This window comes from Zootermopsis nevadensis, unplaced genomic scaffold (genome assembly GCF_977971745.1).
Source record: "Zootermopsis nevadensis isolate Lab colony 2312 unplaced genomic scaffold, Znev_1.0 Znev_ptg000020l, whole genome shotgun sequence".
Taxonomy (NCBI): Eukaryota; Metazoa; Arthropoda; class Insecta; order Blattodea; family Termopsidae; genus Zootermopsis; species Zootermopsis nevadensis.
This window is the reverse complement of record NW_028259152.1, coordinates 8,322,516-8,348,060: the sequence shown is the minus strand read 5'-3', so window position 1 is coordinate 8,348,060 and position 25,545 is coordinate 8,322,516. Positions and strand designations below refer to the sequence as shown.

The 25,545-nt window shown below is 37.5% G+C and overlaps 1 protein-coding gene and 1 long non-coding RNA gene across 3 annotated transcripts in view; one reads left to right on the top strand and one right to left on the bottom strand.

Annotated features, from left to right (window-relative positions):
• Positions 1 to 24,801, top strand: part of LOC110835370 (inactive tyrosine-protein kinase Dnt) — a 170,400-nt gene extending 145,599 nt beyond the window's left edge. For both annotated transcript variants that reach the window (XM_022075512.2, XM_087351884.1), the window contains exons 7-12: positions 10,239 to 10,422; positions 10,681 to 10,840; positions 11,454 to 11,603; positions 12,995 to 13,154; positions 13,633 to 13,769; positions 14,105 to 24,801. In XM_022075512.2, the coding sequence (XP_021931204.1) occupies positions 10,239 to 10,422; positions 10,681 to 10,840; positions 11,454 to 11,603; positions 12,995 to 13,154; positions 13,633 to 13,769; positions 14,105 to 14,216 (903 nt within the window). In that variant the 3' untranslated portion in view covers positions 14,217 to 24,801. The remainder of the gene's footprint in view (positions 1 to 10,238; positions 10,423 to 10,680; positions 10,841 to 11,453; positions 11,604 to 12,994; positions 13,155 to 13,632; positions 13,770 to 14,104) is intronic.
• Positions 10,694 to 25,545, bottom strand: part of LOC147873281 (uncharacterized) — a 62,831-nt gene continuing 47,979 nt past the window's right edge. Inside the window, exon 3 of the long non-coding RNA XR_015535957.1 lies at positions 10,694 to 10,832. This is a non-coding gene — a long non-coding RNA (uncharacterized LOC147873281). The remainder of the gene's footprint in view (positions 10,833 to 25,545) is intronic.

The window sequence follows — 25,545 nt, the reverse complement described above, 5'->3', positions numbered from 1 at the left end:
CAAAATCCCTTCACAGCTTTATCAAGGCAACGGTTATTATAATTTATGACTAACACATAGTAATGAGGATTGCCCTATTATAAAATAAAATGAATATTTAAATGTTACTTTCGCAACTCCAAGCTGTCTAGACATAATTAATGAACACCAAAGCTAATTAGGAATGTAGATTAGCGAATGCATTTGGAACAGACGTGCAGTCTAAATATGAGTGACGGTATTTTCCTTGTGTACAGACATTCAGACTGAAACAAACTAAGTTGAGATTATGCAAGCATAAAATAACAGAAATATAAGCAGTATACATCCAGTAATAAACAGGACGCGGAATAAGTTAATGGAAGCACTCTGTGAAGATGTCTGGGCTGTACGCCACAGTGTGGCTTAATTACTGTGCTCCGCGCAGTTCCTATTTTTAATTACACGGCGAAGGACTTGAAAACTACAGTTCTGTGTTTCGCAGAATTATTAGACAGGTCTAAAATGTATACACATAAACAAATATTACACACACAAATCTAAGTACATACACAAATATAGGTAATACATGCAAACATTCTTGCATGCGTACGTGCGTACACGCATACACGCGCCAGAACGGATGCTCGTCTAATTCAGAAATGTCACTGGGTCGTATTCCTGAAATTCCAAGGACTTTTCCCTGTCAGACTGCTCTTTGCGCCATCTACTTTCAGCCAGACGGTAACAGGGACAGAGCGACCGGAGCGCGAGGCTGATGACTCATCTCCATCTATTTGAGGTTGTAAGGACACATTCAGTTCGGTTTATCGTCCGATTATACAGCGCAATAGTCAGTCACTTCCTTAGTCTGAGTTATTCAGTAGTTACTTAGTAAAGACTCATTCAATCGCTAAATCAGTTACTTTGTAGAACAATCAGCCGAGACTGATATTTTGTTTCTTAGTAAGATAGTCGACGACTCAGTCGGTCAGAAAATTACTACGCTGTAAGCCAATCAGTAACATGGTTGTTTACTTAAATCAGTCAATGAACCAGTGAGCTAGCTGATTTGTCTCTTAAGCTACATTGAACATCTCCGTTTTCTGCTGTCAATGTCCTGGGTATGTAATGAAGATGTTCATTCCATAATACGAGATGAAAGACTTAGCTGTCGGATGAATAATGCAAGTGTCTCATATTTGATAGGTACCTGCTGTAGGAATGGATTTCCTGTGCCTCCTTCCGCAGAGGGTAGCTAGCTATGGAATGGATGCATATGGCTTGAAGGGAGATTGGGAGGGTGTGCTGTGAATGAGGGTGATTTAGATTGGAGAGAAAGATCAAAGCAAATTACAATCTTCAAACGCCAGTCTCAGCTCTCTCCCTCTCAATACATGGCAATTTGTGGAGTGGAGAGGCCAGTGCCCCACCCCACCAACTGACCCCCATCACATATACCCCCTGCCCCAAACGCACTTTAATTCCTCTTTTAGCCAACAGAGAATGCCACTTTCTGTAGAGGCGCTTGCACATACTGCGGGCAAGCAGGGATGTCAACACATTGCAATTATTGTCGGAAGTGCTCTGTTGTTTGGCAGCTTCGTAGTGTAAAGGTGAATAACAGTTTACACCGGCAACATGGAAATTTAAAATAAAATTTTTGGAATTCGTAGAAAATTGCAGAGCTGACTAAAAAAATAATAATCTTTGAATGCATAGCAAAAATTATTCGTTGGCAACCGAATGGCTGAAGATCATTGGGGAGACCACAAATGCTGATAAGAGATACCTGGACACAAGACGTTGAAGACCGATCAACAATGAAAATTTTAAATTTCCTGAGGAGAACAACATCAGTATCAAAATTGAAGTATTACGTGAGCAGGGCATGATTAATGCATAACTAAAATAATGTGACTAAGATAGGAAAATAAATATAAAAGAAAGAGAACTATAAATAGAGGTATAAATGCAAGCAAACAAATGACAACAAAATTTTAATCATTACTCTTAGCTTACAATTCGGGCCTCATGATAATTATCGCAAGTTTTCGTCGAATATTGAAGTTCGTAGAAGAAGATAAAGAAACGACGAAATACGCTAATAACATGAAGAGTACAAATGGAACATAAAGTACAATACGAATGAGCGTGAAACGAAAGAAGAGTGCGGGAGGGAAGGAGGACAAACATACATAAAAAGAAAAGGTAAAGTAGGAAGGATAAGAAAAATAATGCAAAGAGTATGAGAAGTGGGAGGTGAAGATGGGAAGAGAAAAGCGGACTATAGCGCAGAAATGTCAGTCGCGTATTTTAGTACAACATTACGCAAACATACTTTCTAGAAATTGTTTTGTATGTCTTTATTCGGTTATTTTACGACACTATGACAAATAATGAGTGTCGAATAAGGTACGGAAAGATTATGTGAATAATGAATCAAAATATGAGTGGAGGAGATGTGAGAGGACATGGTTGCGGTCTATTTTAAAGTTTTAATACGATGTTTTGATGGAGTGGCCGGTGGTCAATAACAGAAAATGTGAAAATAAATCCATAACATTGTCTTAATAAACAAATAATTTCAGTATTACAGTACAAGAAAGGGCACTTTCGCTGACGTTACATAAATATTACTCTGTTGCTACTGAAATAAATTATTAATTTAAAAATCGAACAGGCCTATATACGCTAAAGAAATTATTACCCCTGAAATACATACTGTTTACAGTATTGAACGAAAAATATAAATATTAGGTCGAAATTGAAGTGCTTGTGTGTGACAGACACATACAGACATGGTTGAAACTAAGAAACCACCACATAGTAACACATACAATTACACTCGCGTGGCGTCCCATACCGTATTTGCAGCGACAAACAGCTTCTAACCCACATTTCCTTTCCCACCGCATACGCAGCGCCACTGTAGCGTACCAACACAACACCAGTATAACCCATCCCTATGCTTCCCATTTCCCGGCTTCTCTAGGGAAATGTCAGCCTTAAATTCCAGCATGGATGAAAACAAACAGACTCAGTAGATGGCAAATCCTTCTGTGTATCCGGAAAACAACTGAAACGCGTTTAATCATACTCCTGCAAACTGATTTCAACGATACCGCAGTCTGACAGCAAAAGTTTCCTCTGTGTCTAAGCACCTTGCCACGAAGACAGAAAATATGGCGGACTCCAATGCAGTCTTAACTCTCGACACTAGGTAGAGGTGTTCAGCTACAAACTTCAATTTCTTTAACCACGAAAAAGGGAATTCCTCACCTGTATTCATTGGCTAGTAGGCAGGATGGGCTATTTAAAACTATCAGGATATATCTTAGTGGTGGCGGATAGAAAAATTCCTATCCTTGCCCAGAATCGAAACACGGTCATCCGACCCGTAACCAATCACGGCCATTGAGAAGTCTTTCCTGCCCACACCAAGAACTGCATGCAAGATCTGTTTATGTTTATTTAAATACTATTTTTAGTTATAGAACTTAAATATTAAGTAACGCTAATACTACAAGATGCCAATTAACAAAAGCCGAAGTTAGGTCCGCCTATCTCTCATCTTTAAAACGTCTATACCTAAGACATATCTCAACATATTCTTTCCATCTACTTCTTAGTCTTCCAAGTGGTGTATTTTCAATATATTCTTCCGACAAAATTCATCATATATCTCCAGTGTTCGAGCTAAATTTCATGCTGTTGTAGTTCCCAGACACATTTTCAAATAAACTGTTATATAAGCTAGTAATATAACTGCCTCATTGCAGATTCTGGTCTCCTGATAGGCTCGGTTAATTTCAGACCTGTAGATTTCCTTGCATTTAAAAGAAGTGCCGTGTTATTTTTCCTATATTTATGTTTTAGTTCAATAATTTAGAATTACTAGCATATAAAATATAGGTAAATAAATTTCCCTGGGGTCCCGGGTTCGATTCCCGGCGGTGCCCGAATTTATAACTTGTGTTGGGCAAGACCGTGGTCTAGGCAACACGGAGTTTTCCTCCGGGGCTTCCACGGTTTCTCCGTGGCATCCCAACAATTACTCCATAACTCCATACACACAGAAGAAGGCACTTCTGTATCACCTGCCTAAAAAACATATATGAACAGGTCCCAGTCCGAGAAAGGATAGAAGGATTCTGTTCATAAAATGTCGTCAACCTCCTGTAAAGGAGACGGCGTAATAAAGAAGAATAAATAAATTTCAACCCCCACGAAAACCTGATTTAGACCATCCAGTTCCAATCTTTACGAAAATTAAATAATGCCATTTAATTCCAGTACATAAAAATGCACCTGACTTAGGCAAGTTTAGGTGCACCTGATTCGGGTCATTCAATCCCAAGGTGATCAAATTAAGGAGGATGAGATGGACAGGGCATGTATAACTCATAGGAGAAACGAAAAGTACATGCAAAATGTTAGAAAACCTGTAAGGAAGAGTATTCGGAAGACCTTCGCGTAGGTGGCACTGACGGGCGAGCGATCGTCCTGGAGACAGTAAGCATCCCTGAAACGTCGGTAAACTTCTACCAGACTGCATGGCGCAACAACCCAAAAGACAGCCATCTTCATTGTCACAGCCGAATAAACCTGAAATATTACTTATTCCACATGGTCTATACCCCGTCAGAAATTCGAACCTGGTACTTCACTATTCCAGAGCATGACAGAGGGGCCTCTACCAGGCCGCTTGGTGGCGTGGATCTGACACGACGGATCAAAATCCCACACAGACTACTAACAAATACAAGGAGCTGGGCGAAAGCTGATACCAACACCTTCAAACACAAACGCAGCATTTTCCAATGTGATTTCAAAACCCTTGCTACGGGACACGAAAATCTATTCATTCACGAAGCTTTTTATCTACAGCAACTAGAATCCTATTCCTTGTTCTTGTGTCCCTAATACAATGCAGATTCCTACAAACAGATTCGAAACATTTCAGTCTGGCACAAAACAATGAATAAATTCTCTTGGGGTTATGGTTGGGAAGTGTGCGGTGGTAAAGGAGTAAGATAAAGGGGTTAACCCCCGATGTGGAATGGGGGGAGTTGGGGCGTTCTTCTGTTCCTAAATCCCACACCACTTGAGCCTCAGCCGACCCGGCAAATGGATTTTTATTACCGACACACACACTTTGCTACGTGCCTCTATCCTGTTTAGTCACACTGCCCAATCTCGCGTCTCCGTACTGATTCATGCTATTATTGAAGCATAACGAGAATTTTAACCTAAATGTCAGTATCTTCCATACCGATCCTGACATGCATTAATAGACAAATTCAATTATTTTTCAGTGTGACTTCCTTATTTTGATAAGAATCGTAATCAGTACAAATAATGACAAATAACACAACTACTAAAACATAAAACGTTTAGCTCTAGTAATGAGTGGTGTTATTCCAACTTACGATAAACAATGTTGACCTTATACAGAACTGGTTTCATCCAACTAACATCTTCAGAGCCTATTTTTCAACATTAATTTATCTAATATCCTCCCGTATAGAATTTGGTCTCTTAGGCAGTCTGGTCTCATGAAATTTTTTTAACAAAATTTAGTACGCTCATATATATCCTTAGAGGTGCTTCATAAGGTTAATTCGAAAATGCCAATCACATTGCTTGTGTTCGAATCCCACTCGAGGCGAGGATGTATGTCTTTCTGTGTTGTGCAGGCCACACGACAGGTTGATCCTCCGTCCAGAAAAGTGTTCAGTAATTGTTTTAAAGGCTCATTAGTGAGCAATAGAGTCTATGTATATGTAAAGCTGTCCCTGGTGTTTAAATAAGCACCACGCCATTCAGACGTGGAGGTGGGGACGGAAGAAAAACTCCACGCATTCTTAACTTCGGTACTGGAAGAAGGTGAGTGGTTAGCTTCAAGCCCCGAGGAAAGAACACTGAAAGTTGTTCGAAACATTACAAAGAAGTAATATGAAAATTATATAATTAGGGTACGTAATATAAAATTAATTGTAAGTATTCATTTTAAAATTATTTATTAATGTCGCTTAAAATGTAAAATAATTAATTTAACCCTAGCAACATCAGACAAGACAGAGAAACTGAAAGGCTCACATATATTTTCATGCTTTATATCAAAATAATATCCCCGCAAATTATGGAAGAAAGACCTTGAAGTTTCTACAGATTTCTTAAAAGACATCTAGTTTTGACTTAAGGACCATAAAAGTGACATCCAATTTTTCAAAGGGGCTCTGCGTGTCGGACACGTGTTTCACAGGATTGTATTAAAAGGAATCGTCCGAATTTATAATGAAAAACTTTTTGTTTCTTGAACGAAGATCGACCAAAGACGTAAAATGGATATTGAAGCTGTAGTTCGGAGTTTCGCAGCCTGGTCGCTTTGATACAAAGGCTTCAAACTACACTTGACTGGTCCTCGTAATAATGGAACACTTTGAATCCAAGTATTATCAAAGACGAGGAAAATGAGCTAAGACAAAACGAAGAAAACTGGCAACTATGAGATTGATGGCTCCAGCAAGGGGAGGCTGCAGAAACAGGCGGACCCAGAACCAACTACACAGGGCGTATAGAAACAAAGTTCCTATTGGAAGAAAACTACTCTTTTTGTGTACAACTATCTTAATTTGAAACCAGAAACGTCCGGAAAATCTGTTTCCAGCATTCTTATAAGTATCATATATCATAACATATTCATGGCTTTCCTCAGGGATGATGCAAGTATAGAACCTGGAAGAGACCAAAATCGATTATTTACAAATAACTGCGAATTTATCATTCGCTATCGTCTTATTTGAGAAGCTAATAGTTGCACAGCTTCGTAAGAAATTTCCTGTTTTATGGAATCGAAGCTTCACAAGAGAACAATGCGTATCTTATCCTGGGTATGAATCCAGTCCACGCAATCACATCTTATTTCTTTTAAGATAAATTTTAAAGTTATGATCCAGTGTTCACCCAAGTGGTATTTTCCATTCGGACATGCAGACAATTATGTCGTACGCATCACCTCTGTACGTGCTACATGTCCCTCCTATCTTATTCACCTTATTTGAGCAACATAATATTATTTGGAAAAGAATTCAGAATATGAAGCTCCTCATTGTGCAATTTTCTTAACCTTTAACTTACTCTCCTATAGTTCCAAACATTCTCTTCAGTAATCTGTTTTCATACATCCTCAATTCATGTTCTTCCCTTCAGGTGAGAGGTCAAGTTTCGTAAACCTACACAATAACAGGCAAAATTATAGCATTCTATGTTTTCCGAACTAGATATGCCACAAAATAACTGAAGAAACTGCTAGTATTCGCCTTCAAACCGCAATGTTACGTTTAAGGATAGCATGTATAACACGACTCTGATTTATAACCTAAATCGATCCGAAAAGTCGAAAGGAATATGTGGGACACCCGGTATGGTACAGACAGAGGAACAAACAGAAGATATAGATACTCACTCGGGATTAAACCTACTTATCCACGCTTCGCAACACATTCAATTTACCAGAGAACTCAACTCCGCTGCGTTGCTGGGGAAACATTAGCAGCCCATAGCGGTCCTCCATTGCTGCCAACATCGGCTCCCGAAACACTTGTTACGTCATTATGTCCCCCAACCGGATAATATTTTGCAAAATATGACCTGAATTATTTGCATTGAGGGCGTAGCTATGAGAACAAGGTCTGAGGACAATATTTTGATCTCAGAAAGATTAATTAACAGGATGATAGAAAAAATTATATTGTATTTTGTATTGGTACTTTAAATTTAAGGGGAATGAAATGGTCGAGATTTATGGCATGGACAGGTGAAACAACGACAAAAAAAATATAGTCTGAAACCCCTACAAGAGAGGGAGGAATTAATCAAAGATGGGAGAATTTTTTTAAAAATGAATCTCAGGACAACAGAGTTTGAAAGTTAAGGTTTCGTGTTCTGAGCACGTGAAACAGGCTGAAAGATATCAGACGTACAGGTGGTCAAACGACGCTACCTAGACTACCGTAGAGAAAGGCAAACACTGGCCAATTACAGAGTCTGGACCAACACGGTGATGAGTTAACATTGAGAGAACAGGATAAACACATTACAGTAGTCAGACAAACATTTGAACCCCACAACCTGCAGTCACTCTAGCTGATGGTAGAAGTCTCCGGCCCTCAACCTCACCGACTGACAGTCCCCAAGAGATTAACAGAACGTCGAGAAGATTTTGGACTACAAACTAAAGGATATAAATAATGTATAAATACAAATGCATTCTATAATAAAAATTCCTATAAGAACAGCACGATGGAAGGAAATAAGTAAGATTGGCTGAAAAAAGTAACATCATAAAACACTTGAATAAATAAGTGTCATAAAACAAAGACAAAGAGAATAATAACGAAGCGCGGGACAGGAGGGTGTGTATGTGTGTTTATAGGCGGCGTTCGCCTCTTGAGGGAAGACGTCATAAAATGCAAGTCAAAGTGGCTTTACTGTCTACAACTATATTGCTTTGCGTCATAAAGTGATCTGTATGTGCAGGCAAAGGGGGGATTGATTGGGGGTGAATGGGACAGCAAACGTCTCTTTTATGGCGGCATGAAAACACTAAAAATGTGAGAGATTCATAAAATATTACAAATAAAATAGAAATTTGTTTGATGCAAAAACCAGGGAAGCAACTGGAATCACGAGCGATTCTTTTAAATTATAACTCCAAGAAGATAGCTATAAACTGGGAAATACTGTCCAGATCATTGAGTCATGCAATATTACAACTGCAACTCTGTCGTTATTATTATTATTATCCCATCTCTTCACCACTTTATAGGGTATGTATTTCCATGTATCCGAAACATACCTTGTCCCTAAGGTACATAGGGCAGCAGCTATTTCCGGGATACATTTTGTTTTTAATATGTATTACATGTATTATATTATTTTATTATACGACAGCGTCTTTCGAATGATGTATGAAGTTCCCAAAATGGCAGTTTTCTGAAGTTCCCTGACGTCGTGTTCGCCCGGAATGTTGGCCAAATATTTCCTGAGCGACCTGGAGACAGTTCCTGTTGCCCCTATAACTACTGGAATTATTTTTGCTTGAACCTTCCACATTCTCTGTATTTCTATGAGAAGGTCCTTGTATTTCATTATTATTATCATAATTATTATTGTTGTTTTTGTAGTCGCCGATTGAGAATGCTTGTGTCACTCTATGGCGCAGGAAATTCTTTGAAAAATCGATTTATATTCGGTTTGTCAAAGAATAGCTCGCTTTCTTCATGGAACCAGAAGGTTCATAACCGTGTTCACAAAAGCCTGCCACCGGGCTCTACACTGAGATAGCTACATTCAGTTCGCTCCATCGATTCCTGTCTCCCCAATGTCCATCTCAACGTTGTCCTCCCAACTACGCCTAGGTCTTCCCAGTGGCCTCCTCCCTTCAGGCCCTGATTCTTTATAAGATGCCTGTATATTTTGATAAAGAATATTAAATATCAAAGCGACTAGTGAAAGTATAAAATCTTATGCACCTTATCTTGAAATTGAATTTTAACATTTTATTCATTTCGTTTAGATTTAATGCCATTTTTCTGTACTTATATGTTTCTCTATTGAGTTAATCCCATCCTGAAGTTCGTCTGTTTCTATAAGTTTTCATATTCTAGCCTTGAAATAATGGACATCTGTCTGAATTTCTTTCCTGAAGCGCTCTTTTAGTGATGTCCACAGATGGAAATCGCAAGTGACAAATATATTAAAGCAAATAAAAATAAATAACCCACCCCAGGTTCACGCAATATACTCAAACTACCGTATCGTCTGTCAGGAGACCCAGTGGCCTCTTCCTTAAAGTTCGTTTCATAAGGTACCGCGTTAATTTGGAAGTTCGTCTCTTCCACGGTCTGATGGAGTATGTCTTCTGTATCTCATCTCCTGTTTGCTCCTTGTTTCTGAGCTAAACAGAAGCAGGCATGGCGAAACAATGTTCTTTGTTTCATGTTCTGATTTTTCTCGAACGTCTTTTTTCTTGCCTTCCTTTCTCATCTTCTTCCTCATTTTCTCCCTCTTGTTCGTCTCTTTTTCTCCTACATCATCACTTCTGTGCCCTTGCTTATCTTATTCAACTCCAGTGACGTGCGTGACATTTCAGGGACCGAATTACGTTTGTGCACGATGGCGCATGCGCAACAACCAACATACTGTTTTCGTAGTGGTAGGATAATTTATTACGACTGGGTACTAAAATTAATAATTACCCTCTCCACCGACAGGTTACGCTGCATGACCCACGTCTGCTGGATCCTACTAGTCGTCTGCGCGATCTAGCGACGCCACGAAGAACTATCATGCCTCAAACTCTTCTTCAGGAAGGAACTTTCGGGAGGGTATATAGAGGCGAATACATTGACGAAGAGACGGAAACACACACCGACGTGCTCATCAAAACGGTGTCAGGTGAGCGGGATGGCCCCCATACGATGTATCTGAACAAAATATCCATAAATGACAAATGCGGCAGCCGATCCCCTTTTGCTTTTTTGTTTTATTTTTCTGAGGAAGGCTATGTACAGTATCTGGACTTCGCATTTCCCAGCAGTGCGACGTAGAGACGCAGCCTGCACTGTGAACAAATCTTGTTAGACGCGTAGGCACTGCATTATAACTACAGAAAGTGGTCGTGCAAGATACGAACCGTGGCTGTCCATGTTGCAGACCAAGCCTCCAAGCTACAGGTGACGCTCATGCTGGCAGAAGGTACCATGCTGCATGGACTGTCGCACAAGAACGTTCTGTCTGTCCTGGCCGCCAGCGTGGACAACCTAAAGCAGCCCCTTCTTGTATACCCGTACTCCAATAAAGGCAACCTGAAAAGGTAAGACCAGTGTGGTTCAGACTACCAACAGTCAAAATGTCCATTTCCCTTCGTCTTTTCTACACTGGTTTGTAATGCGAATACGTTTATTTGGAAAGGTGTGCTCCAGCACTCCACTGGAGTAGGCATTTCAAACGCGACCATTTCCTCTGACCTTGACAGATTCGTACAGTGTCATCAAAATACAGGCAACTCTCGATTTACGAACATTCGCTATAACGAAGGTCACAATTCATTCAAAATTTCTTAAGTCGCCAATAGATAGAGTTCCTTATAAAACTAAATGCCAAACATATAGTGAACATAATTGTGAGATTTAAATAAATAAACTTTTAAAAATGTATTTATTATAATAATTATGAGAAAATTATTATATGATAATTAGTACATGGTTTTAATGCTTTAAAATGGCTGCTAACGCATATGATACGTATCGTAAAACCTGAGGAATGCAAGATACACATAACGAACAACGTCTTGGAACGGAACTCGTTCGTAAACCGAGAGTTGCCTGAATACTAACCAACGAAGAATTCGGTAGGGACTCTTGACTCTTACTACAGCGTTGGTGATGAGATCCAATGAAATCTCACAGAGAGCGATGTTGTTTCAGGTTCTTGCACAACTGCCACCAGAGAGGAGAAGAGCAATACACGCTGCTCACGCAAGACATCGTGGACATGGCGATACAGGTGGTGATAGCCATGTTGTTTTTGCACAGCCAACGAATTTGCCACAAAGATCTGGCCACGCGCAACTGCGTGTAAGTCTGACGCGTTATGATCGAAATTGAAAATTAAAAGTATCGATGAATTTTTTTAAATGTGTACGCTTAACGTACTATCTCTGTCAACATTTGATTATGAAACAATTATCCTCCCATGCATCAGTTTACAGGTGCGAAGCTAATTTCGTCCTTCCGCCTACAATTTCCCCTTTTTTCTTTCTTTCTTTTATTTTCCTTTTACCACATGGTTTCATTTATTTTCTTTGTCTCTCTATCTCCCCTTTCTTTCACTGTTTCCTTTTTTATTATTTTATCTCTTGCCTTTTCTTCTTTCTTTCTTTCTTTCTTTCTTACTTTCTTACTTTCTCCACATCTACTTCCTTTTCTTTCAGTTTGTATACATAAATATAGATTTCTTTTTCTTTGCTTTATCTTTATTTTATTTTCCATTTTCCTTCTCCCATCCTTTTTCTGGCTGTCTTTCTTTCTCCATTTTTTCATTCTCTACTTTTTCGTTTGACTCATAGATCTATGTACTAGTCTTTTCTATTACATTTATTAACTTTAAAACTGAAGCTTCCTTCCTCACTGCAAACAAAGTTTGCAGTTGGTTTTGAACCCCACCTGTTTGCTTTATATTTTTCTATGCAATGATGATGCAAAATCTCATCCCTCATGGTAAGTGTCCTCTGATGTTATTTGCAGTAATGGATTATCTGTCAGACCTCAACAAACGCACCAGGTTTTGATTTTGAGGGGTTGTAGGATGGTTTTTGTAGATGTGTTTGGGGAGAAACAGCTTAGTGTTGTAATCCATAAAAAACCTCCTGCATAGAGCTCTGAAAATGCATTAACAGCAGGGAGGTTTATAGCATGTAAATAAGAAAACATCACTTTCCACCCCAAAGGCTTTTATGTAAGTGGGGTGGAAGAGGTCACACACAACAATAATAATAAACAAATATTAAAAGCCTTCACCGTTGGAGTTTTCCATATGGGGTTCTGAAGGATTAAATTTTACAGGATTTAATAGCACTACTGTAATTTGATCATTCGTGATTGTTATTTTACAATACAAAATTGTGTACGTGAGGATTTAGATGGAGGTCATGTCCTACTTTAAGGTACCCCCCAACATTCCAGCATTTGCCTGAAGGGGCTAACTTAAATCACTAAAAACTCGAATAAGATAGTTGGTTCCTTGGGTGAGAATCAAACCAATAAAATACTGGAAACGAGTTAGTTATCCTTCTAACATTCTTGATGAAAGCCATTTTCCATTTACTTTGTAATGCATCAAACAATAATCTGGCATGTAACAGCCTGCGATAGTCTACATATTTATATGTAGTTTTATATTTATATGATATGTAAACATATAAATGCTTAAATGGAAATTTCCTTTACTGAGAATAAATGTGTTTCAGGGTGGATGAGAAGCTGAGGGTACGTGTAACAGACAACGCCCTGTCACGGGACTTGTTTCCTGCAGATTACTATTGCTTGGGTGACAACGAGAACCGACCCATCAAGTGGCTGGCCACAGAGAGCCTCCTTCACAAGCAATTCACAGGCGCCTCAGACGTTGTGAGTATTGCATAGAAACAATACAACGTACTTTGTTATCCGGCTACGTCGTGAAGTTACATAAACAGTAGAGCAGGAAAATCTGTGTCAGGAAGATTTAAATTAAAGAAGGAGATTTTCACTCTAAACCACATTCAAAGATAGATTACTGGGTGTAAACGCATTCAAGGATGTGCACATGACAAGATTAAAGTCTCATTTACAGTAGCTGTCACATGCATTACTGCATATGTTAATATATAGTCATCTAACTAAATAGAAAAGACACAAGCGACAGCTCAAATGGTTGCCATGGAAGTTTTGTAACAGAAGGAGTTCTTACAGACAAAAATTGGCACGTGAATGGATAAAACACATATTGTTTTGCAGATGATCTCCACATTATTAATGTGAAATTTATTGGTTATATTTGGCCCAAAAGCTGCTGGGGATCTAAAAATTCGTTTCAGTAATACAGAAAATTTTGAAATTCTTGCAGTGGTCTTTTGGAGTTCTGCTGTGGGAACTGACAACACTGGCACAGCAGCCATATGTGGAAGTGGACCCCTTTGAGATGGCAGCCTATCTGCGAGATGGGTATCGTCTCTCACAGCCAATCAACTGCCCTGACGAACTGTAAGTAACGCAGAATTTTCAACTGTTTTTCTATTTTCATAGAGCAGGCATGTTTTCTATTATATCGTCTAAGTCTCCTGTAATTGGAAAGCTTCTGTCTATTGGAGGCAAATAATTACAAAAACAAACTTCCCTATAATGGCATGAAGAAAGGACAACATGACAACAATTATACTTGGTTACAGCAGTAAATGGATTATCTGTGTTATATTATAAAAATCTTAGCTTCAAAATGATCTGCAATGAACTCATGTTTCTTCAGGCATGAGAAAATCTGTCACCAAGTACACACAGTTATGAAAGTGCATGGGCTTACAAATAACCTCTTTCTCTAGGTTTGCACTGATGGCATGCTGCTGGCTTGGAGTGCCTGAGGAAAGGCCCACATTTGTCCAGCTTTTGGCCTGCCTACAGGAGTTTTACACGGCCCTCGGCTGCTACATATAAAGCCGCGTGTAATGAAGAACCTGATGCACAGTTCACCAGTCACTAACAACTATGGGTTTACCGTGTAAGAATGGTGACCCACCTCATACTCACAATTTAGGCTTTCCAAACATTGCTCTATACCAGTTCTATACTCTGAATCTGTTCAGAGTATAGAAATGGATAGAAGACAACTGTACACCCTGTTTCTAGTTCATACCTTGAGATTTTACATAGCAAAAGTCTGTCTGCATGTCTGTGCAGCTGTATGTTACAACAGTTGATTAACTGTCCTGCTTCATAAACCAGGAGGACTAGTAGTATCTTTTACAGTACAAATAATAGTCTAAGATCTCTTACAATCGAGGCTAAACATTTATAGCATAAAATTATTTATTTATTAAACAAAATTTAAATAATATGCTGGATCATAGACATTTTGTGACCTACAAGCTTGTAATAATAAATGTTTTGTATTAAACTGAAAACAAAATCACCCAATATATTAGTGTAGACTTTAATAATTCATTTGGGAAATATTATTTTTGAGATTATACAGACAGACATACAGAGAGGCTGGCTGACAGTATATCCCTATTATTATTTAAAAGTATGCACTTCATGTAAGTGCATAAAACACCGAAAGTAAAATTCATTTTCAGATTTAAGTAAGTTACTGAAGCTTCCTGAAAATTGTAACACTGGTTCTCAATTTTAATTATGCCATATGCTTCTTCCTTAAGAAGAGTGAATTCCAGAAATCCTTTCTCTTGTATCCCTTTCTATCATTTTAGATAAACATTTAATCTGTGACATTTCTGATGCAGCTAAATCTATGTACAATGTTGGATGACAATTACAAATCATTTCTGTTTTAAAACAGAGAAACCCGATTATACAAGACTCTCAATAACAGAATTTGAACTTCCTATAAAAGTAGCATTGAATAAAAAGGACAACACTACATGTCGTACATGGTTTATTGTTGTGAATTATCTTAAAAGTCAGGTAAAGAACCTGCTGTTATTAAATGTTTTCAGTGAAGATTCTAAAACTTTTATGTGGTCACTCCCCTGATGCGCTACGCTTCATCAGGTCTTAAAGTAAAGCAAGATGATTCACTATAAAATTTGGCTGCATTTCTTAACTCATTATAACATTCTAGTGATATCTTGTTATAATTTTAAAACTGTCACAGTGGGAATTCCCCTTGTTGTATATGTGGTGTCCCCTTTTGTACATGTGGTGCTGAGGTGCTAAGTGTTTGTGAGAGGGTGCATAACGAACCAAGGGCCTCAAGTCTGCACCACAAACTCATATGCTCTGAGAATTAATGCGTTTTATAACTCAGAAAACTACATAAACACCAATCAACATGACAAAGAGATTCTATAAACAAAAAAGTGTGATTTATATATTTAAAAATTTTTACCAAAGAGTAGTTCATATTGCAACATTTTCATGTAGAGAAATATTTTATACACAGACAGAATATAAAATAAGTGAAAAACAAAATTTAGGTGCTCATATCAAAATATTTATAGTTTTATTATTATTTAATTATAAATGTAGAGATAAGTCCACATTAAAAATCTTTGAATTTGGAATCATACAAGATGGTGGGTGTGTAAGAATTCATTGTGTAGAGTGAGACAGCTATAAGGATGCAATGTTTAGAGTTGCTTCCACTTTTTATGAATGGTAATGCTGAGAATATTACACACGATTGATTACCATTAAAAGTTTTGAACTATACTGCTGAGCATTTATTTCAGTATCAATGTCTTAAGTCAAACATCACATGCATCAACAGTAGCAACTTAGCACACTTGTTAGAGGAAGTGCGGAAATGTACAGAACAATGGTACCAGACTGGCTCTGGTTGGTTGCTCTCACCACACAATAATCAATGCTACAGCATAACTATCACCTGCTAACTTGAATGATTTTTCGTTACCAACACTCACGAGTCTTAAAAGAAGATGGTTCCTTCCTTGTGACACTATGTGAACCTGTCCATTTCCTGTCTCAGTTACAAATATGTACTTAAGCAGTTTTTTGTGAAATTGGATACAAATATATTGTTGTACTCCCTCCATCTTGGTATTATTAATTTAATTTATGTTTTTCAGCAATAAATTACAGTCATTGCATTCACTTTTCAAATTGTGCAGAGGCACAGAATGTTCTGTTTCTCAGATCCCACATGATTATTTGATATCACATGATGTTCATGTATTGCATATGTAAATCTGTTATCACAAGCTGATTACGCTGCAGTCATCATAGTTTACAGTGAACAATTATTCCTTATATTTTGTTATACTGAAAAATGTGTGAAATAAAAAGTACTGAAGTCTTTCTTATAAGCCAATATAACTCAGGCAGTATAGCGCTTAGTTATAAGTTAAGAGTTCTATTCCAGACAGGGACACAAAACTTTCTCGTGTGCAGACCTACTCTGGGGCGAACCCAACTGCTCTCCACTGACTCTTTCACTGTAGCTGAAGAGATAAACTGCCAGTCATAGTGGTCATGTGATCTGAGGCATGGGCCTGGTGCACTTGGACTATGGGTTTGAATCCCACTCAAGGCTTGGATGTTTGTCCGCGTCTTTCTGTGTTGTGCTGTCCTGTGTACAAGTAGAGGCCTCGCGACAGACCGATCGCTCATCCGAGGGGTACTACCAAATGTTGAAATAGATCAAGTGACCTCCGAAAGAGGTGGCCAAGACCTACACTGGGTTGTAGAACCAAAGATTTGATGAGATGAAGTGATAAAGTGTGAATGTGGTCACCGAACCTATCTAATGCTGGTGTTAAGAACGGATTAAATGTTGGTAGTACCTCCAAAATTTTCCTTCAGTACTCACTACATACCTCATTAATATCAAACTCTAACAGAATTCCTTGGAATATTTCAGACATGAAACAAATGGACAGAAAGATTGTTAAAAATAAAAGAAACCTACCTCATGTTTGGTCAACATTTAAAACATGTTAATCAATGCTGTGTTGGTAACGAGCAACAAAACTGAAAGAATATTTGCTGTGGACATATCATAAATATTTTTGTTCTGGGTACAAAACATGAAGCAGTTGATAAGACATGCTTCTAGTTGAAATGAGTTCACATTTGTTAGTGCCATTTTCCTTTGACTTAAAAAACATATTACATACACTCTTTTCACATGAAAATATCTTTCGTTATACTTTTAGCATAAATTTATTTGGTATCTGCACACTGCAGTAGTAATTTTGGCTCATCTAATTACAGCTTGGTTTATGCAATGGGACAACAAAGCTAGTATTCATTTTTCAAAGAACATTTTGCATGACAGTACTCACTGCATTGTTATGTATGCACATTGCTTATATCATGCATACAATGGAGAAATAACATTAATGAAGTGATCTTTGTAATGGAGACATCTCGTATGGACACCAAATAATACACAAAACAACACGACGTTTAATCATACAAGAAACCACGCAATCAAAAATACGTAGTTTTATAAGTACAATTATTATTACTCAAGTGGGAAGTTAGTGTGATTATTTGGCACTGCATTTCATCAGCCAGTTTTTCAAATTTGGTAGTGTAGGACAATGTTGCTGCTCGCAAACAATTGTCAAGATGGGCATCAGTAAGTCGAGATCTGTGCTTTGATCTTATAATGTTCGTGGTTGAACAGCCTTCATTATTCGGTATAACCTCTTTCCGTAACAACGCGGGCACCGTGCTCACTGTTCTATCCTATAGAAAATTATTTATTTTCATAATAGCCTCTGAACACAGATATGTAACAGAAAATGAAGATTTCCATGTTGCTATAAATACAGTTAACTGGTCTTGGAAGGTTTAGTGTCTTATTAACATTGCTGATCAATTATTTGTAACTGCCTCATCTTGTACCCAGAATAGTAACAATGGTGAATCTTTCTCCTACTGCAGAATCATAACACATTTGAATTGATGCACACAACCTCAGAACAAATATATACTAAAATCTATTGTCGTCTACAAACTCTTTCAGTATTTTCACTGTCATGGTGATATGCCAAAACAGTACAGAACTCAGAGCAATAGTTAGACATGGGTTCATGTCTGCAATTCACCAATTTCATTGCACCTAACTAGAATATTAAATAAACAATGCAATTTTAGTAAAAAAAATAGCTTGTCTTTAAATTCTGCAGTAGTAAGAAATATGTGTTGAAATTATTTGTTTAATAATCAAATTATAACACTGCCTTTTTTAAGCCAATCATAGAAGCTGTTATGTTTCTTCAGTTGTTCATGAAGTGTCAGCTCCATAATGTGTGAAAAGATTTATTTACATGTTAACATATATTTAACTTTGTTTATTGCATTTACAAGGAGTGTTTTCTACCCTAGGATAAGAAACAAACTCCACCTGTGGAATTAATAACACAAATACCAAATACCACCATCGCCAGACAATATTTCACGCCCATAAAATACGCTGTATCATAGGATAGGAGGATTTAATTAACCATAAATTTGTAGTCACTAAAATTTTCAGTCTGGCTTATTCTAAGTACTCACAATTTATTTTTGTGAGAGAAGATGTTTAATTACATTTCAGTTACAAGATTAAATTTGACTCCAGTAACATTTTCATTTTATGGGATGGGGCTCACACTTCATTTGTTAGCAGAATATTATAACATGGCCTAATTGAGAGTCTTAGGACTCCTGTAGTGTTTCGGTAGACAGGATACGAGACGTTTCCTGATAAAATAATTTATATTAGGTGCAGATGGAATGTCCGTTGCATTTCAGAATCTGCAGTATGAAAGTTGCGTGATTATTTTTGTTTTAATAATATTTTTTTTTGCAAACGAGGAAAGTGGAACGAGAACTCAACTGTGTTTGTTCATATGGCCTCTGTATTCAGAATGAATTAACATATTCAATAATTGACAGTTATTCTTGTGTACACAAACAATTATATTTATTAAAACATATTTATAGTATTTATATTATGTGTTCTTTATACAGTTTAATTTCTAATATTATATGCAATTTGGATCAATTATGTGTAACTAAATGGCAAAATTGTGTACAGATAAATTTTTGGATGCCAGATTTGATCAAACACAGTAGAGCTGGAATGTGAAGTAATTTGAGTGTATCAGAATGGGACAGTTGAGATTATTGTCGTGACAGTCTTGTATTATGTATGGCTGGCAGTTAGAAAGTGAGTTTGTGTGAGTATGCATCTTGAAGTTACTCACTTAAACTTTATTTTATGTATACATATAGAGTGAATGTTGATATATTTATATAATGCCATTGCACGATGCATAAACTACTTATGTACATAGACCCCCCATGGAGACTGTGGGACACGTTTCTCTACCCCCTGTTAATACAAGTAACTATTTTTGTTTTTTCAGTCTTACAGCTCTTTCCATCTTATTATCAGCTTTGGTCTCTAAAATGTTGTGACTGCACGGGAACTATTTAGGATGTTATAAATTTATCTAATTGCAACATTGGAAGAACAGTAAAATGAACAGGACAGAACATTTGACTTCTGTAGACAAAATATAGAAAAACTCAATCCTCTTCTTCTTCTATGGCTCTCCAGTCCGTATTCGGTCCATGGCCTCCTCAATTCTCCTCTTCTGTTCGGTCCTTCTGTTAGGTCCGCTGTCTGAGGCTTTGATCGAGGTTTCGAAACATCTTCCGTTTTACGGTGCAAGGTTGTTAGCCTTGTGACCAACCCCCAAACTGGAGGACCAGGGTACCTCTTAGTCTGGCCTCTCCCCCTCGACCAATCTGGCTACGGAGGCCCTACCAGTAGCTCTTGGGGTAACTGAGGTACTCGAGCCCCACCACCACGACAAGGTGCAGGTACCATTAAGTGGGAAACTCACTCCTCAGTATGACAAATATCACCATCTATGGGGAGTTTGTATAAAAACAGTTTATGGATCATAAAACACTTTGTGTTATCCGTGTAGAAACTTCAATGATAACTTCAAGATACCTGTCTTGTCAATGTATTTTCTGACTACCAATCATATATGGAGAAACAGGGTGTAAGATATATTGCTTTATAATGTAAATGATTATATATAAAATCAACACCACTTTCTATGAATACCAAGAGCTATACCCTACTATTAAGATGTCTCAAGATTCTGGTTGTATTGTTCTCTGTTAACTTACATTAGTCTCTCTTGTCTTTAATGTTTATAATAATTGTTTCAATTCGTGTACTACATTTTGTAACTGGCTGTCTTATTTGTTCATTATGCAAGCTGAATTGCTTGCAATGATATATATTGTTCTTGTATTTAAAGTAGCTCTTAAACGAGAGTTAATGGTACAAAGACATCTGGTCTGCATCAACTAAACAGATATTGATAGAATACTTGATTGATTCTTGAACTGTTGAATGATGCTTTGTCAAACAACATTCAATAATGAATTTGAATCAGAAGAATGTGGAAGGAAACAGTAATGACATATGAGGTATGATCCCTGAATTCGTTAGAAGAAACACATGAAACAGATAAACATCTGGGTTAAGATTCGAGCATGACATTTGATATACGGTGCTAAGTACACGTGAAGTGATCAAATTTCTCTAATTTTCTCTGTTACTATACATTTCCTTAGCTAAGTTATTTTCCTCTGCATTTATCAAACACATTCAACTTGAATGAGAACTTAAAATACCACAAAGATAAAAACTTTTATACCTGTTCCTTATATTCATCAACTACCTCTCTTCAACGGGAAGGGTTTCTCTTGAGAATCTGACGGTGATTTAGCTGGTCAAGAAATTTCCCGCCTTATATAAAACATGAAAGGTTATCACTGTATTCACATGAGCCCATCACTGGTTCATGCATTAAGTCACATTAATCTATTTGAACTTCTCACAAACTATTTCTTTAAGGTGTACTTTAATATTATCCTCCAATCTGAGTCTGTATCTACAAAGAGGTCTCTTCTGTTCCAGATTTTGTTATGGCAGTTATTTCCATTTTGTTCCATTTCTCATTGTTTATTTCTGCTACATGGCCTACTTATGACATCCTCCAATGGAGGCAACTTATATGATTCTGTCAGACAATCTACCTGGAGGTACTGAGGAAGAACATGAAAATCCTCCCGATGCCCAAACAACCAATTTCCCGAATATTGCTTTTTACTAATCACACTCCTTCTAGAAGAAGCTCCGATGAGTAATGGTTTTATTTCCTAGATAAAGACTTAATCAAAAAGCAAACGTAACGCCGTGATGGTGCGGCAACTTCTCCGACTCTTCGGTCGTGCATGTAATCTAAACGGTGTTAAGCAGGCGTCATCCTTTAGACTACATACTCGGTTGCAAAACCATGTCAGCCAGACGAGTTTATTTAGTATGGCGGTGAATCACAATTCTGCTCTCAGTGTGTGAACTTTCTTTTTGTATATTTAAAGCTAAACCCTGGCAACAATAAAATATCTTTACAATATTCTTCAATAGTCTTTACAACAGCTCACTTCTGAACCCTGTCTTGAGCCAAATGAATTCAGCCAACATTCACACTTATTCAAGACTCATTTTAATATTATCCACCGATAACAAAAATTACGTTACTCTTCTATTTAGTTGCTGCCATGAAGGAGTGTAGTTAACGCTGACAAACACAAAGACAGCTTTGTTCCCAAAACTTCGTGTAATGAAACCACTTTGGTATTGTCAGTTTTTCTTCTTCTTCTTTTTTCCACTCTTCTTCTCCTCCCCCTTATCCTCAACATTTTTCTTCAAACACTTCCTGTCCTTCAGCTCCTCGTTTCTCTTCCTCTTTCTTCTGCTCTGTATCCCCCTTCGTCTTTTTGGCGCTGCAGTCCGATTCGATCTCTCTCACCTGTATTATAGACAGCATTCCTTTAGACGGAGGGCCAGAGCATTGCGATGATCCTCTCTCTACAGGAAGAGCGGCTAAAAATGACCTCTAAAATTCAGGCAATCTAAAGGAGAGGCATGGCATCGTATGGAGTTAAAACGTAAAAGCGTTAGTTTCAAGTATCACAACAAAAATTACACGACAGAGTACAACGGCGTTCTCATGTCAGCTCCTTTTTAAGCCTTGGTACATATTTGTGAAACCCAAATAAGTTTACAGTCAAATCTAAGAACTATAGCTGCAACATTCCTCCATTAGTAGTCAGGGGCGTGTTTATTGTTAAATAATTTATTTAGAAAGATAAGACCAGAAGTCAAAGATCACCATTCGGTCTCGAAAAAAATATATAAAATTTGTATCAGTCAATAATAACCTGAATGCGTTCGTCCTTATTCATAAGGAATGGAAAAAAAATTCAATTTGGAAAATGGTCTCAAAATATCGTGCGGACATTTCAAAACAAATCTTATTTGATTTCAAGAAGTCATTTATCCTAATAGTAAAACCACATTAAAACACTAAATAAGATAAAAATATATCTCAGTTGCAAAATTTAAAGAAACTAAAAATTGAGTATAGTCTCGTTATTCTAAAATTTCTATTTCATGTTTGTGGAAACGCGGCCATTATCCATAAACCAATAACATCACTGCACCTAATCACCGTGAAATCTCGCGGCGTGGAGATAAAATCCACACATTTTCGAACTCGGCCGATTTATTGGCACGTAAAATGGGAAAAATCGACATTCGGTAGAAGACTCAGACGTATTGAACACGTTACCCTTATCTGTGATCACCAAATCTCAAAGAAGTGTGGGGCATGGAGGTAAATCGAAGAATAGGAGAGATTCAGAGCTCGGTCAAGAAAAGAAAATAGTAATCCCTTTACCGGGAATCAAACCTGATCCTTCCAGTCCGTAGAAGCTCAATTCACTAACTAAACCACGATGACTCTCAACAATCTGAGGTAAATTTTGTTTCGAGCTATGATATCCAGAACATGCAAAGGCTAGTATAGCATATAATAACACTAGGTGTTAAATTTACTGATCAAATATATTGAAGGAAAGCTGTCATTAAATTGCCCATAATATGACAAAGGCACAGTTGACTTCGAATCGTGGAGACGAACAGAGAAAATTAAGGTAAAACTCCACGTATTCTGAACCTTGGTATTAAATGGAGTTAGTTGTTAGCTTCACGCTACCTCACCTCTCACTCCAGAAATAGAATTCCCTACTATTTCAAATCAGTATGTTCACTGTTTTGTTCAACAAAAGCATATCCTTTGTCACAGTTTACCATTACCAGCAATGTGATTCCACCCAGCACTTCAATACGTGTGCTAAGAGAGTAGCCTACGGTGATGATATCATTTGATACACGATGGAGGAATTTCCTTGAAAGTTTGACAGCTCCACAGCTGATCAAGAAATTTCCGGCTTTAATAAAACCCCAAGGTCTGTTACCGTCTTCAAAAACAGCCCTCAATACGCCTTATCCTAAAGCAATTTAATTTAATTCATCGTTTCATAACTAATTTCCCTAACGTCCCTTTAAAATCCTCTACGTTCAGGTTTCTCAAATGGTCTATTTTCCACGCAAATATACACACATGTACAAAACTATGCACTGTATAATGTTTTGTCTGTCCGTCTCTGTATAGACTAATGCAACAAGAATGGCCTGACAAGTAGCAATCAGATAATTTACCACACAAAAACTTCTTATGTGAAATGTCCGCATGTTAATGAGAAACCTACTCATGGTCAGTTGAAGTTCTGAAGTTTATCTTTATGCTGAACACATTATTAATGCTACTTCCTTTAACTAATGTCTCATTGTTCATGTTTCTACATATGTAAGGGCTGCAGGGCTGGTCCATAACCCAGGATATGAGAGATCGTAGCAACGAGGAAAACATTCAAAATAATTTGCCGACGTTTCGGCAGTCTTAATTGTATCCGTTTACACGGCCATGTTTTCAGCAAAAATGCATAGTCTGCACATTTATAGTGCTGGACACTTTACCATTAAACATTTAACTTAAATTTGGTCGATATTAAAAAAGTTTCAGGTTCACAAATTAGAAGAAATCAGGCTTCGAGCACTGAGTCGAAACGTCGATCTGTAAACTCATAAAAGTTTCCGGGTCACTTTAAAAATCGACAGTGGGGACTGAATTGCGTGATCATTAGAATTAAATAAGGGTTTGATTAGGCATGGTGTTGAACTGTTAATTACGTTTCCAAATTATATTCTTAAAACTTTGTAAATTTTTACAGGGTGTTTCGAAGTGAGGGCTGCACTAAATAATAATTCCTCGTGTATAACTTTGCGATCTCCACGATAAGGGCAATCTGGACCTAACCCTGAAGCCCAGCGCTATCTGTATGTATGTATTTGTTCTCTTATATGAATTAACTTTCTACTTCTTATTCTTATTCTTGTTGGTATCTGTCATCATATGCTGGCTATATAGTGTGTTTGTTTACCACCGCCACCCAAGGAATATCTACTAATTTCACTACGCAGTTGTTAATATTTCTGAATGGCTAGAGGGCTCTGGTGCGTGCATGGAAGGAGAAGGTACATTTGGTTACATAAGTGACAAAACACGTGTAATTAGTATGTCAATAAATGTGATAAGAAATCACAGCCTACAGTATACATTTTTGGGACATTCTGTTTATCTACATCCATTAAAACCAAAATTTACCCAGCACAAAGTGTTTTAAATAAGATTTAAAACAATGTGAGATCTGAGGTTTTTACTACGGTGGAAATATTAATTGTAGTGTTCTGGGTTACCATGAAGATGGAGGCGATATACTCCTCCGAAACGTTGGTTACGACACTCGGCTTTACAATCCTGACAACCTCGATTCACAATACTTTAAGCTAGAGATATTGCCCGTTCTTCATTAGTTCTTTTCTAAAATAATGATTATTTATAATAACAATCTAATGAATACGTATTACCACTGACTTTTAAAAGCTATTCAGTCTTTTACAACACATTGCAGTACTTTAACCTCTAAATTTATACATGAGTGCACTTAAGGAAACGCTGAATTATTGTTACTTTTCAATAAATTCTGGATGGAAAAACTGATGTCTGTGACGTCAAAGATATTCACAATTATTTACCACCGTCGAACAACGTAGTGATCGCTTTATGCGGTGGGCATGAATCGTTTCATGCATTACATACACTGGATATTCTAGCAACTATAGGATGACAGAAGAACATTTTGGGGCAGAATAATTGTATATAATGTGTCGGCTTTTACCTCCAAGAAAGCATTTCTTTTCCATCATCCTTTTTTGAACGGTTTGCGGAAGCAATCTGTTTGCTGTATGGAGCAGAGAAAAATTGTTTTTCACTCTATATGCAAAATGTGTTTCAGACAG